Below are 13,920 nucleotides of genomic sequence, written 5' to 3'. Positions count from 1 at the left end.
CTGGCACGCAATGTCCAGAGCGGCATAGACTTGGCTTTAAACTGAGGAGAAGGGGAAAGCCGACAGTCGATCTGACCTCGACACATCGGACCAAAGTATCGGACAAGGATACTGAACCAGAAATTTGTAAAAGAGGGCTCGGGACTGAGAGGGAACTTTTGGGAAAAGGACACAAGGACACAATGCAGGGAGCCAATGCACAAATGAACCTAGCAAGCAGGATTAAGAGAGAACAACAGGAGCCAGAGGATCATCCAAACATGGGGAAGCGGGCTGAGGATGACACAGACACACTGCAGGATGGGGAGGAACACAACAATACTCGGGGGCTGGCAACCTATGAGGAGGTTGGCAGGAGCGCCAAATCCCGAGGAGAACCAGCGAGAAAGGCAAATAACCAGGACTTAAATTGCCTATACACTAATGCTAGGAGCCTAAGAAGTCATAGCCGGTACAAGGGACCTGGACATAATCGGAGTCACAGAATCGTGGTGGACTGATGACAACAAATGGGATGTGGCCATACCAGGGTACAAACTCTACAAGAGAGACAGGACACACAAGAAGGGTGGAGGAATAGCGCTTTATATAAAGGACTACATACCTTCAACCAGGATGGAAACAACAGTAAGGGCGGACAACTTGGAATCACTATGGGTTAAGCTACCTGGAAGAACTGGAGGAGACATAAAATTGGGTCTGTACTATTGCCCACCTGGACAACCGGAAGCACTCGACCAGGACCTGGAGGCTGAGCTGAGGCAGGTATGCAAAAGCGGAAGCATGATGGTGATGGGGGATTTCAACTACCCTGGGATAGACTGGAGTATTGGACACTCAAACTGCATGAGGGAGACCAAATTCCTGGAAATCACGAGGGACTGTTTCATGGAACAGCTGGTCACGGAACCAACACGGGGAGATGCCACTCTTGACCTAATCCTCAACGGGCTAGGGGGACCTGCAAAGGAGGTGGTGGTGCTAGGACCCCTAGGAAACAGCGATCACAACATGATCCAGTGCAAGCTGGAAATTGGATCATCAAAGGTGAAAAAAACCACAGCGACAGCACTCAACTTCAAAAAAGGAAATTATGATGGCATGAGGAAAATGGTGGGAAAGAAACTCAACGGCAACGCAAGGAAGATGGAGTCTGTTGAAAAAGCCTGGTCCCTACTGAAGGGTACGGTGCATGAGGCACAGAACCTGTACATCCCCAGATTCAGGAAGGGGTGCAAAAAAAAAAATCGAACAAAAAGCCCAGCGTGGATAACAACTGCAGTGAAAAAAGCGATAAGTGACAAGAAAGCATCGTTCAAAAAATGGAAAAAGGACCAAACAAAGGACAACCAAAAGGAGCACAAAGAACACCAAAGGGAGTGTCACCGTGTGGTTAGGAAAGCTAAAAGAGAATATGAGGAGAGACTGGCGGGGGAAGCAACCAACTTCAAATCGTTCTTCAGATATGTGAAGGGGAAGCAACCAGCAAGGGAGGAAGTGGGGCCATTTGATGATGGAGACAAAAAGGGAGTGGTAAAGGAGGAAAAAGAGATAGCTGACAGGTTGAATAAGTTCTTCACGTCAGTCTTCACGAGGGAGGACACATCCAATATTCTGGAACCGGAGGACATCGTAAATGGGGATCGGGATGAAAAGCTGGTCCAACTAGAGGTAAGCCAAGAGGATGTCCTCAGGCAGATAGACAGACTAAAGAGCGACAAATCGCCAGGTCCGGACGGCATTCACCCAAGGGTACTCAAGGAACTAAAGAACGAAATAGCAGAGCCACTTCGCCAAATATGTAACCTAGCTTTAAAAACTGGAGAGATCCCGGAGGACTGGAAAATTGCAAATGTCACGCCCATCTTCAAGAAGGGTTCAAGGGGGGACCTGGGGAAATACAGGCCGGTGAGCTTGACCTCGGTCCCGGGAAAGATGATGGAAGCACTGATTAAGGACAGCATCTGTGAACACATAGAAAACAATGGACAGCTAAAGTCGAGTCAGCACAGCTTCTGCAAGGGTAGGTCATGCCTCACAAACTTATTGTACTTCTTTGAGGGGGTAAACAGCCAGGTGGATAAAGGGGAATCCATCGACATCATTTACCTTGACTTTCAAAAAGCCTTCGACAAGGTACCGCACGAAAGGCTGCTTAAAAAGCTGTGGAAACACGGAGTGCAAGGAGAGGTCTACCGATGGATCAAAAACTGGCTGGCAGGCAGGAAACAGAGGGTTGGAGTAAAGGGCCATTACTCAGACTGGCAATGGGTTAGAGCGGAGTTCCGCAGGGGTCGGTGCTGGGACCGCTCCTGTTCAATATATTTATTAATGACCTGGAGGTGGGAACAAACTGCGAAGTTATTAAATTTGCGGATGACACCAAACTCTACCGCAGGGTAGAAACCATGGAAGACTGAGAAGATCTGCAAAGGGACCTAACGACACTTCGCCATTGCAAAGTGGCAAATGGGCCAAAAAGTGGCAAATGAGCTTTAACGTAGGGAAATGCAAGGTCATGCATGTAGGGAAAAAGAACCCGATGTTCAGCTACAAAATGGGGGGGATCACTGCTAGGGGTAAGTAACCTTGAAAGAGACCTGGGAGTGATGGTAGACACAACCCTGAAGGCGTCTGCACAGTGCGCCACAGCCTCAAGAAAAGCAAACAAAATGTTGGGTATCATTAAGAAGGGTATCACGACCAGGACGAAGGAGGTCATCCTGCCACTGTATCGTGCAATGGTGCGCCCGCATCTGGAATACTGTGTCTAGGCCTGGTCGCCGTACCTCAAGAAGGACATGGCGGTACTTGAGGGAGTCCAGAGAAGAGCAACTAAACTGATAAAGGGTATGGAAAACCTCTCATATACTGACAGACTGAAAGAGCTGGGGCTGTTCTCCCTGGAAAAGCGGAGACTTAGAGGAGACATGATAGAAACCTTCAAGATCCTGAAGGGTATAGAAAGGGTAGACAGGGACAGATTTTTCAGATTATGGGGAACCACAAGTACAAGGGGGCACTCGGAGAAATTAAAAGGGGACAGGTTTAGAACAAATGCCAGAAAGTTCTTTTTCACCCAGAGGGTGGTGGATACATGGAATGCGCTTCCAGAGGCTGTGATAGGCCGGAGCACGTTACAAGGCTTCAAAGAAGGTTTGGATAGGTTCCTAGAGGATAAAGGAATTGAGGGGTACAGATAGGAGTAGAGGTAGTTTTAGGGATAGTCTGGGACCACTGCTCAGGCAATGGGCCTGATGGGCCGCCGCGGGAGCGGACCGCTGGGCGAGATGGACCTCTGGTCTGCCTCAGCGGAGGCAACTTCTTATGTTCTTATACTATACCAACTTTGCAAACTTCTTTATCACAGTTGAAAAATATTGAGGCGAAAATTCAACATCAAGACCAGAGACTAGACAAAGTTGAAAAACAGGTCTCTGATTTACAGAAATCTTTTAATCTTCAATTTAAAAAATAAAGCAATTTCGTTTAGGAAGATTGAGAATCTGGAGAATGCAAATAGGAACTTAAATCTAAGACTAATTAATGTTCCAGTCACCAGATTACAATCACCTAAGGAACTTTTTCATCAGTTCCTAACTTCGGTCTTAAAGTATTCAGAGACTTCAATGCCTCCTCTACAGAAATTATACTATTTGAATATTCCTAAAGGAAAGAATCAGAACTTGGAAAAACAACAAATAGAACTAGATATAACAAATATTCTTGAGTCCTCTTATCCTGAAATTTCTGAAAGGGCTACATTGCTTGTGACCTTTGTTTTCTTACAGGACAAGGAAGCAGTTCTTCGTCTGTTCTTTAGGACTGAGAATGTTGAATTTTATGGTTCAAAAATAGCTATATTTCCGGATGTTTCCAAATGGACGCAATTGCGTTGTAAAAAATTTCTGATGTTATGCCAATCTGTATTGGGGTTGGGAGCTACCTTTCAGCTGCGTTTTCCGTGTAAATGTTGTATTACTCATCAAGCAAATAGATATGTTTTTTATGAACCTGATCAATTACAATTTTTTTTGGAAGGTAAAGCGGCTTCCGTTACTCCTCAAATGCCCTTTGAAGTCACCGGCCAGACCGTATAGAAAGATACAACCGAAATGCTCCGTATTATGTTATGAATATTGAATTTTTCTTTGTATAATCAACTACCCTTGATAAGTGCTTGATCCTCTCTCCCCAATAGTGGACTATTATCATGGTACCGTATATGTATAATTTAATGTTTTATTATTTCTTCTTTGAAACTGTTATTTTTCTTAATCAAATAATTTTCTTTGGATGTAAAATGAAAGTAAAAAAAAAAAAAAAAAAAAAAAAAAAAAGGTAAGATGTGGAGGGGTCCGGGAGGCAGAGGCTCACAAATAACAGAATTTGTGCATGTCAAACCTGAGAATATGGAGGGAGACCTGTAAATCATGGGCCACATCACACGATAGATAGAAAGATTTTTCCCCGATTGTGTTTTACTTTGACTCAGTTGCAGCACTGGGCTCCAGTAGGGAGCTGTAGAGAGACACATCTGAAGCAGAGTTAAGCCAGGGTAGGAGGGTTTGTAAACACAACAGTGCTCGAATGTCTGGCTCATTGATGAGGCTGGATTGACATGTCAGAGTGCTGGGAGAGAGGCATAGACCTCTGAAGACACACACCCAGATCTGGTGGCTCTGTGAAAGGGGAGGGATAATATATCATATAGTCTGCATGTTTTCCTTAAATGTTGGTAGTACCAAACCACAAAAAGAACAAAAGTCTTATTATAATACGTATGGGAGACTTGGGCTAATTTTGGGTTTATATCTTCTTGCTGAGTGGGGCCAGAAATAGTGCTGAAGAATGTTATGCCTAAGAAATGGGAGACTCAATTATTATCATGTGAAGAAAATAAAAGTAATAAAACACTACTTAGTAGCCCTCAAGGTAGTTGCATCCCTATTATTTTGACTACAGTAGGTTACTGTATTAAATTTGTAGAAGAAAGAACATATTTGAAAGCATACAGAAAAACTGGAAGGCCTTGCATAAACTCTCCTTGAAAAGAATAAAGAAACTGCTTTAATATGAAACAATTTTCAAGAATTTCAAGAAGCATGTATTAAAATGAATAAAGATTTGGAAAAAAAAAAAAAAAAAAAAAAGAAGCATAGCATCCCCACTTCCACTGCCTGCTACCCTTATACACACCTCTAGAGGGAGGTACACAGGAAGTGGAGCACCTTTGTTCTTCTCAATGGTAGGTAGATTCTCCATGTCTGGGTGTCGGGGAATCAGCAGATTGGAATCTATGCCCTCATCTGCAAGGAGCTGATTAATATTCTGGCTCAGATAATGTCGTTTTCTCCTAAAGAAGAATTCAAGAAATTACAAGTTCAACCTTTTAAATGGAGGTGTAGCCTAATGGTTAGAGCAGTGCCATGAGAACTGGGCTCAATTCCCACTGTGGTTTCTTGTGATCCTGTGCAAGTCACCTAACCCTTCACTGCCCCAGGTATCAAAATAAAAAAACAACAACAAAAAACACTTAGATTATGAGCCCACTAGGGACAGAAAAAGTATCTGTATGTAATATGTAAATCACTTTGACTACAGAAAGACAGTATATCAAATCTCATCCCCTTTCCCCCTGGTAAAAAACAATTATTAGTTGACAGTCAGCTCAGATGTTACAAGATATGCACTCAACATTAACAAGTTCAAAATTGATTTAATCTATTACTAACAAAACCATTAAAAATAATAAAATGGGAGAAAGTTACTAAGCTACAATAAAACATGGCATTTTAATGCAGCTTAGTTTACTACAGGAATTACTAATCTGTGGAAATGCAATATTGCAGGTTAGTGACTACTGCAGTAAAGGAATAATATCGTTTACAATCAACCTTGTAAACTGCATTATTGTTTATGTTTACTGAAAGCTTCTATACCGCTACTAATAACTGGGTGAGTCAATTCAGAGTGGTTTACATGAGCTTCTACAAAGGTGTTCTAATACAAGTTAGAGTGTTTCTGGGATGGTTTTCAATACTGCACTCACTTTTGGTTGTTATTATTATTTGATTATTATGCTCCCCAGAAGCATAAACCACAAACATCTTTTAAAGGGGCCAGCACAGTAAAACAGAAGCCCTGTCTAGGCCCCTCTACCATTTCTTCCCTTTCCCAAGAATGACTTTCCTGAAACATACTCCAAACACTAGGGTTACCATACGTCCGGGAAAATCCGGACATGTCCTCTTTTTAGAGGACTGTCCGGGTGTCCGGAGGATTTCCAAAACCCAGCAGTTTGTCCGGATTTTGGAAATCCTGAGCTCAGAGGCCACGTCTGGAAGTCTTTGCAGATGCACGGCTGTCATCGTGATGACATCATATGCATATCTGCATGCGTGCAAAAACATTACGTCAACACCCATGCATAAGCGAAGGCTTTCAAATGTGGCCTTTGAGTTTGGGGAGGTTGGGGAGGCCGGGGGAGGAAAGGGACGGAGCCAGAGGTGGGTTGGGGCTGGGGGCAGACCATACCCAACACTCCTATAAGCATTAGATGTTAACCATTCAAGCCCAGTCCTACCCCCATTGGCATAGTATAAGCAAAAGAAGAATGCCTAGTTATTTCCAGTCTAAGGAGCATTTGGAATTATGGCCGGTAAACCCCTATAATAAACATTAAACATAAACATAGAATCTTAAACATACAGTAATTCTATAACTGGTAGTCAATGTTCTTTAAGTAATGTGTAACATGATCTATCTGATTTTTTAGAATAATACAGAAAGTGCAAAGCTGTATTTAGAAACAACAGTAATCTCATGAGATTAAAGAAGGATACTACTAAATAGGCTGAACAATCATAGAAACATGACAGCAGATAAAGACCAAATGGCTCATCCAGTCTGTCCATCTGCAACTTCCACTATCTCCTCCTCTCCATCCAATTTATGACAAAAGAGTGGATAAGTACTTGAAAGACATTCAAAATATAGCTGTAAAAGGGGAAGGATTACTAATATGCCAGATGTTGATTGGGGTATCCCTATTGCGGGGTATCCTAGAAGTAGGGAGATCCTAGATTCTCTAAAAGGAGAACTGTTCCAGCAATTGGTAATGGAACCCACGTGGGATGAGGTCATATTATACTTAGTGCTTATGAATATGGAGAGTATTTCTGATGTTATAATGGCTGATCAGCTGGCATCTAGGGATCACCAGATGGTGTGATTTAATATTAAAACAAGTAATGAGAAGTTCATTCAAAACTAAAGGTTCCATATTTCAAAAACACTAATTTTGTTCAAATGGGGAATTATGTCAAGGAGTTGCTGTCTGGATGGGAACATCTGGAAGTAGGAAAGTGGTGGGCTGAAAGTAGATATTTTAAGGGTAACAACCATTTTGTAAGGAAAGTAATGAAAAGTAAGAGACAAAAAAAGGCTGGTAGTCAGGAAAGCAAAGATACAACAGGAAAAAAAATAGCTGACACAGTAAAACAGGGGGACAAGACATTTTTTTGATATCTTAGCGATAGAAGGAAGCGCAAAGTAGAATTGTGAGACTCAAAGGTGAAAGATAGAAAGATGTAAAAAGGTGATAAAGATAAGGCTGAATTGCTTAACAAATATTTCTGCTCTGTGTTAAAAACTGAAGGGTCAGAAGTAGGACTGTAGAAGACATGCAAATAGAAATGAAGACATGGTAAATCCTGAATGATTTTCAGAGGACTGCGATCATGAGGAGCTAGCTACACTAAACATAAGAACATAAGAATATAAGAAATGCCTCCGCTGGGTCAGACCTGAGGTCCATCGCGCCCAGCAGTCCGCTCACGCGGCGGCCCAACAGGTCCAGGACCTGTGCAGTAATCTTTTATCTATACCCCTCTATCCCCTTTTCCAGCAGGAAATTGTCCAATCCTTTCTTAAACCCCAGTACCGTTCGCTGCCCTATAACGTCCTCTGGAAGCGCATTCCAGGTGTCCATCACACGTTGGGTAAAGAAGAACTTCCTAGCATTCGTTTTGAATCTGTCCCCTTTCAACTTTTACGAATGCCCTCTTGTTTTTTTATTTTCTGAAAGTTTGAAGAATCTGTCCCTCTCTACTCTCTCTATGCCCTTCATGATCTTGTAAGTCTCTATCATATCCCCTCTAAGTCTTCTCTTTTCCAGGGAAAAGAGACCCAGTTTCTCCAATCTCTCAGCATATGAAAGGCTTTCCATCCCCTTAATCAGTCGTGTCGCTCTCCTCTGAACTCTCTCGAGTAACGCCATATCCTTCTTAAGGTATGGTGACCAATACTGGACGCAGTACTCAAGATGCGGTCGCACCATTGCCCGGTACAGCGGCAGGATAACTTCTTTCGTTCTTGTTGTAATACCCTTCTTGATTATACCTAGCATTCTATTCGCTCTCTTAGTGGCCGCTGCGCACTGTGCCGTCGGCTTCATTGTCATGTCCACCATTACCCCCAAGTCCCTTTCTTGGGTACTCTCATTCAATAATATCCCTCCCATTGTATAGCTGTGCCTCGGGTTTCTGATTCCCACATGCAATACTTTACACTTCTCAACATTGAACTTCATCTGCCATCTCTCTGCCCATTCCCCTAATTTGTCCCAAGTCCCTTTGCAATTTTTTGCAGTCCTCCTTTGTCCGAGCTCCACTAAATAGTTTGGTGTCGTCCGCAAATTTTATTATCTCACTCTTTGTTCCTGTTTCTAGATCATTTATGAATATATTAAATAGCAGCGGCCCGAGCACTGAGCCCTGCGGAACACCACTCGTGACCTTCCTCCAGTCTGAGTAGTGTCCCTTCACCCCTACCCTCTGTTTCCTACCCGCTAACCAGTTTCTGATCCATCTATGCACGTCTCCGTCCACTCCATGGTTCTTCAGTTTCCGGAGTAGACGTTCATGAGGCACCTTGTCAAAGGCTTTCTGGAAATCTAGGTATATGATGTCTATGGGGTCTCCTCTGTCCATCTGTTTGTTAATTCCCTCGAAGAAATGCAATAAAATGGTCAGGCACGATCTCCCCCTGTAGAAACCATGTTGGTTGGTTATCAGAAGTTCGTGTTTTTCAAAATGTTCATCGATTTTTTCTTTTATCAGTGCTTCCGCCATTTTCCCCAGAACAGAGGTCAGACTCACCGGTCTGTAGTTTCCCGGGGCTCCTCTTGATCCCTTTTTAAAGATGGGTGTAACGTTGACTATCTTCCAATCCTCCGGAATCACACCTGTTTTCAGAGATAGGTTGCAAATTTGCTGTAGTAGTTCCGCTATTTCCTCCTTTAGTTCCTTCAGCACCCTTGGATGGATTCCATCCGGACCCGGGGATTTGTCAGTTTTTAGTTTTTCTATCTGTCTGCGCACATCATCAAGGCTCACTTCTATGGATGTTAACTTTTGTGCTTGATTGCCATTGAAGATTTGTTCAGGTTCCGGTATGTTGGTTGTGTCTTCACTTGTAAATACAGACGAAAAGAACATGTTAAGTCTTTCTGCGACCTCTTTCTCTTCCTTCACCGCTCCCTTCCTGTCTCCGTCGTCCAGTGGTCCCACCTCCTCCCTAGCCGGCTGTTTCCCTTTAACATATCTAAAGAACGGTTTGAAATTTTGTGCTTCCCTGGCTAGTCTCTCTTCATACTCTCTTTTGGCTTTTCGAACCACACGGTGACATTCTTTTTGATATTTCCTGTGCTCTCTCCAGTTTACCTCAGTTTTGTCCCTTTTCTATTTTCTGAATGAATTTTTCTTAGGTGAATAAAGCAATGGGGCCAAATGGTGAACATCCAAGGGTACTGAAAGAACTTAGGGAAGTTCTGGCAACTCTGCTGGCTGACTTTTTCAATGCTCTTCTAGAGTTGGGAATGGTATCAGAGAACTGAAAAAGGGCAGGTATGATCCCGCTTCACAAAAGTGGAAGTATAAGGGGGTGCTGTAAAGTTCTCAGCCCAACCAACTTCCTAAATTCTGAGTGTTATTTTGCCACTGTAGCTGAAAAGAGAGTGTTATTTTATTTTGCAAAGTGCCAATTTGCAGAATCGCAATGCTATGTTTTGACATTGTTTCAGATCACTGATTGAATCATGTAAACGAAAAGAGTGGAACTAAGAGCAATCATGAAGTTCTTATTCCTGCAGAAGAAAACTCCAAAGGAAATCCATGAATGTAAGATGCAAACACTGAGTGACAAATGTCCATCATACTCCACAGTGAAGAGGTATGCAAACTTTTAACATGAAGATTTTGAGATCAAAGATGCACTAAGGTCTGGGAGGCCTCAAATGTTGTCAACTCCTGAAACTGTTAACCATATCCATGACCTGGTTTTGGCAGATTGGCGAATATTGGCTAAAACAATTGCTGAGACACTACAGATATCTAGGGAACGTGTTGGGTGTATAATCCACGAGCAGCTGGATATGCAAAAGCTGCCAGCCAAGTGAGTGCCCAAATGTTTGAACGCTGACGAGAAACAACTTTGAATGGACACTTCCAAGTTGATTTTACAGCATCGTTAGTGAGCTGATACAAATGTTTTGGAATACCAAGCTACTGCTGATGAAACATGGTTACATCATTATGATCCCGAGACAAAACAACAGTCCGTGAAATGGCGGCACTCAGGTTCTCCAAGGCCAAGGAAATTCAAGACCTAAAAGTTAGCAGGAAAGGACATAGCCACAATATTTTGGGATCTGTAAGGTGTTATAATGACTATCTCCCACTAGCAGACGAACCTGGGGTGAGCCAGCTCCTAAGAGAATGGTCCCTGAGCCCCGATCTGAAGTGCAGGCTGTCCAGAGGGTGCACTGCCAGGAGAATAACCCCTGGAAACAAACTTTTTCCTCATAGTCTGTGATCTCCTGCAGCCAGAGCCGTCTCCACTGGGAACTTCTGCAGCACAAAGACATGAAACATACACACACACACACACACAAAAAAAAAAAAAAAACTGACCTTAAAGAAAAATAAACTCAAGCAGGAAAAACTAGCTCCTACTGTCTCGCTTGTAGGAAAACAAATGAATCCCTGAGGGCAGACCCGAGGTAAAAGAGGAGGGTCTGAAAAATTATATAAATGAGCTTCCTACAAGCAATCTCGCAACTGGGGATGCATAATCCACTTGTCCAGGAATAGAGTGGGATTGTACAAGAACCTATTGTTAAAATCATCTATAGTCCCTGAAGATTAGGAGGTGAAAAATTTAACACAAATTTTTAAAAAAGGTTCTATGGGTGATCCAGGACATTATAGATTGGTACAACTGATATCAGTGCCAGGCAAAATAGTGGAAAATATTATAAAGAAAAAAAATTACTGAACTCAATAGGATATGGTTTAATGGGATACAATCAGCATGGATTCAGCCAAAGGAAGTCTTGCCTCTCCAACTTGCTTCATTTATTTAACAACATAAATAAACATGTGGATAAAGGTGAGTCAGTTGATGTAGTGTATCTAAATTTTTTAGAAAGTGTTTAACAACTCCCTCATGAGACACTCCTGAGAAATGTAAAAAGTCATGGAATAGGAAGCAATGTTCTGTTGTGGATTAGTAACTGATTAAGGGATAGAAAACAGAGGGTAGAGTTAAATGGCCATTTCTTTAGCGTGAATAGTGGAGTGCCCCAGGAATCTGTACTGAGACCGGTGCTATTTAACATATGTATAAATGATATAGAAATGGGAATGAAGAGTGGGGTGATTAAATTTGCAGATGACACAAAACTATTCAAAGTTGCTTAAACACATGCAGACTGTGAAAAACTGCAGGAATACCTTACGAAATTGGAAGACTGGGCATCCAAATGGCAGATGAAATTTAATGTGGAGAAACGCAAAGTGATGCACATTGGGAAAAATAATACAAATTATAGTTACTGGATGTTAAATTCCATCTTAAGAGTCAGTAGCCAAGAAAATGATTTAGGTGTCATCATGGACAACACGCTAAAACAGAACAGTAGGAATTATTAAGAAAGGGATAGAAAATAAGATGAAGAACACTATAATGCCTCTTTATTGCTCCATGGTACAGCCTCACCTTGAGTACTCTTATCTTGAGTAATCTCAAAAAAGATATTAGAAATTAGAAAAAGTTTTAAAATAATTAAAGAGATGGAACTACTGTCATAGAAGGAGAGGCATAAAGAAGTTAGGGCTTTTTCAGTTTGGACAAAAAAGACAGCTGAGGGGAGATAGGATCCAAAATCCTGAGCAGTAAAGATGTAAAGCAGGTAAATGTGAATGGATCTTTTATTCTTTCAAAGAGTACTAAGACTAGGGGACACTCAATGAAATTTTAAAACAAATAGGAGGAAATATTTTTTCAATCAACAAATTGTTAGACATTGGGACTTGTTACCAGAGGATGTAGTAACAGTGGTTGGCATACTTGGATTTAATAAGTTTGGTAGCATGGAATCTCACTACTATTCTAGATTATACCAGGACCTTGACTGCCCATTGTTGGAAGCAGGATACTGGGTTAGATAGAAACATAGAAGATGACGGCAGAAAAGAGCTACAGCCCATCAAGTCTGCCCACTCTGCTTACCCACCCCCTGTCTATGCCCTAATGACCCAATTTCCTTATCTTGACCCTCGTAGGGATCCCACATGGGTATCCCATTTATTCTTAAAGTCTGGCACGCTGTCTGCCTCGATCATCAGTCTGCCCCATTATGGCTACTTTTATGTTCTTATAAGAGAAATAAAAACAAATGCATTGCCTCTTATACTGCACAAAAAGCAAAGTTATCCATAATGAACATTTCCTAAACTAATATAAATCTACACTGTTCTCCCAAGGGAGCTCAGAATGGTTTATATGAACTTCTTCAGGTATTCAAGCATTTTTCCCTGTCTGTCCCAGTAGGCTTACAATCTATCTAATGTGCCCAGAGTCACAAGGAGCAGCATGTGTTAGAATCCACCTCAGGGTGCTGAGGCTGTAGCTTTAACCACTATGCCATACTCTCCACTTTTTGTGCACATTTTACTTTTTCATCATGCTGGCCTCAGTTTCTCTATAGCCGTTTCTGACATATTGATCTTTCCGTGTAAGCTCTTTCCTTCCTTTCTTTCTTATCTACCATTCTGTCAACTCAAACCAATTATTTCCTCACCCTGCAGTCTCTGAACTCCTTCTTTTTACAGTTCAACTACCTATCAACATTCCTTTTTTTCCTCTTAGCCTCTAGTTCTCCCAATTCCCCTCTCGTTCCTTCCTGACCTCCTAATCCTTTCTATCTTTCTTCTACTCCCATTGATGCATTTTACCCTCTGTACTAGAGAGCTGCACGGGAACGGGGACGACGGTAATGCCGCGGGTTCCCCCTTTGTGTCGTGGGAATCCCGTGGGGACGCCCCCTAGGGTCGTGGGAATCCCGTGGGGACGCCCCCTAGAGTCGCAGGGATCCCATGGAGGCGCCCCCTAGGGTCGCAAGGATTCCGATGTACTCGAGCAGCGAGACTCGTCTTCTTTTCCCTACCTGTCCTGCCGCAGCACACAGCCGACCGGAAGTCTTCCACGATGTTAGTGCTGACATCGGAGGGAGGGCTTAAGCAAAGCCCTCCCTCCCTCCGACGTCAGCGCTGACATTGGGAAGACTTCCGGTCGGCTGTGTGCTGCGGCAGGGCAGGTATGAAAAATTCAAGGGAGGCAGTGGCGTACCAAAGGGGGGCGGTCCGCCCCGGGGCAACCTTAGGGAGAGGTGAGGAGCCAGCCAGATCCCCTTACCTTTGTGGCGCTTTGCACCGACCGACCGACAACAGGCCCGGTCTGACAAAACTCCCTGCCCTGTAGCCGCGAATCTAAATTACCTTCTTACAGCAGCTGGATTCAGGGCAGGGAGGTTTGTCGGACCGAGCCTGTTCTGTTGTCGGGCGGGCAGGGAAGCGC

At 42.9% G+C, this 13,920-nt stretch overlaps 1 protein-coding gene across 5 annotated transcripts in view; it reads right to left on the bottom strand.

Moving 5' to 3' along the window:
- DNAH1 (dynein axonemal heavy chain 1) overlaps positions 1-13,920 on the bottom strand; it is an 813,109-nt gene that overhangs the window by 589,389 nt on the left and 209,800 nt on the right. For all 5 annotated transcript variants that reach the window (XM_033926650.1, XM_033926656.1, XM_033926654.1 and 2 more), the window contains exon 5: positions 5,200-5,356. In XM_033926650.1, the coding sequence (XP_033782541.1) occupies positions 5,200-5,356 (157 nt within the window). The remainder of the gene's footprint in view (positions 1-5,199; positions 5,357-13,920) is intronic.

The sequence above is a fragment of the Geotrypetes seraphini genome, chromosome 17 (assembly GCF_902459505.1).
Source record: "Geotrypetes seraphini chromosome 17, aGeoSer1.1, whole genome shotgun sequence".
Taxonomy (NCBI): domain Eukaryota; kingdom Metazoa; phylum Chordata; class Amphibia; order Gymnophiona; family Dermophiidae; genus Geotrypetes; species Geotrypetes seraphini.
The sequence above is the reverse complement of the archived record's forward strand: the minus strand, read 5'-3'. Positions and strand labels throughout refer to the sequence as shown.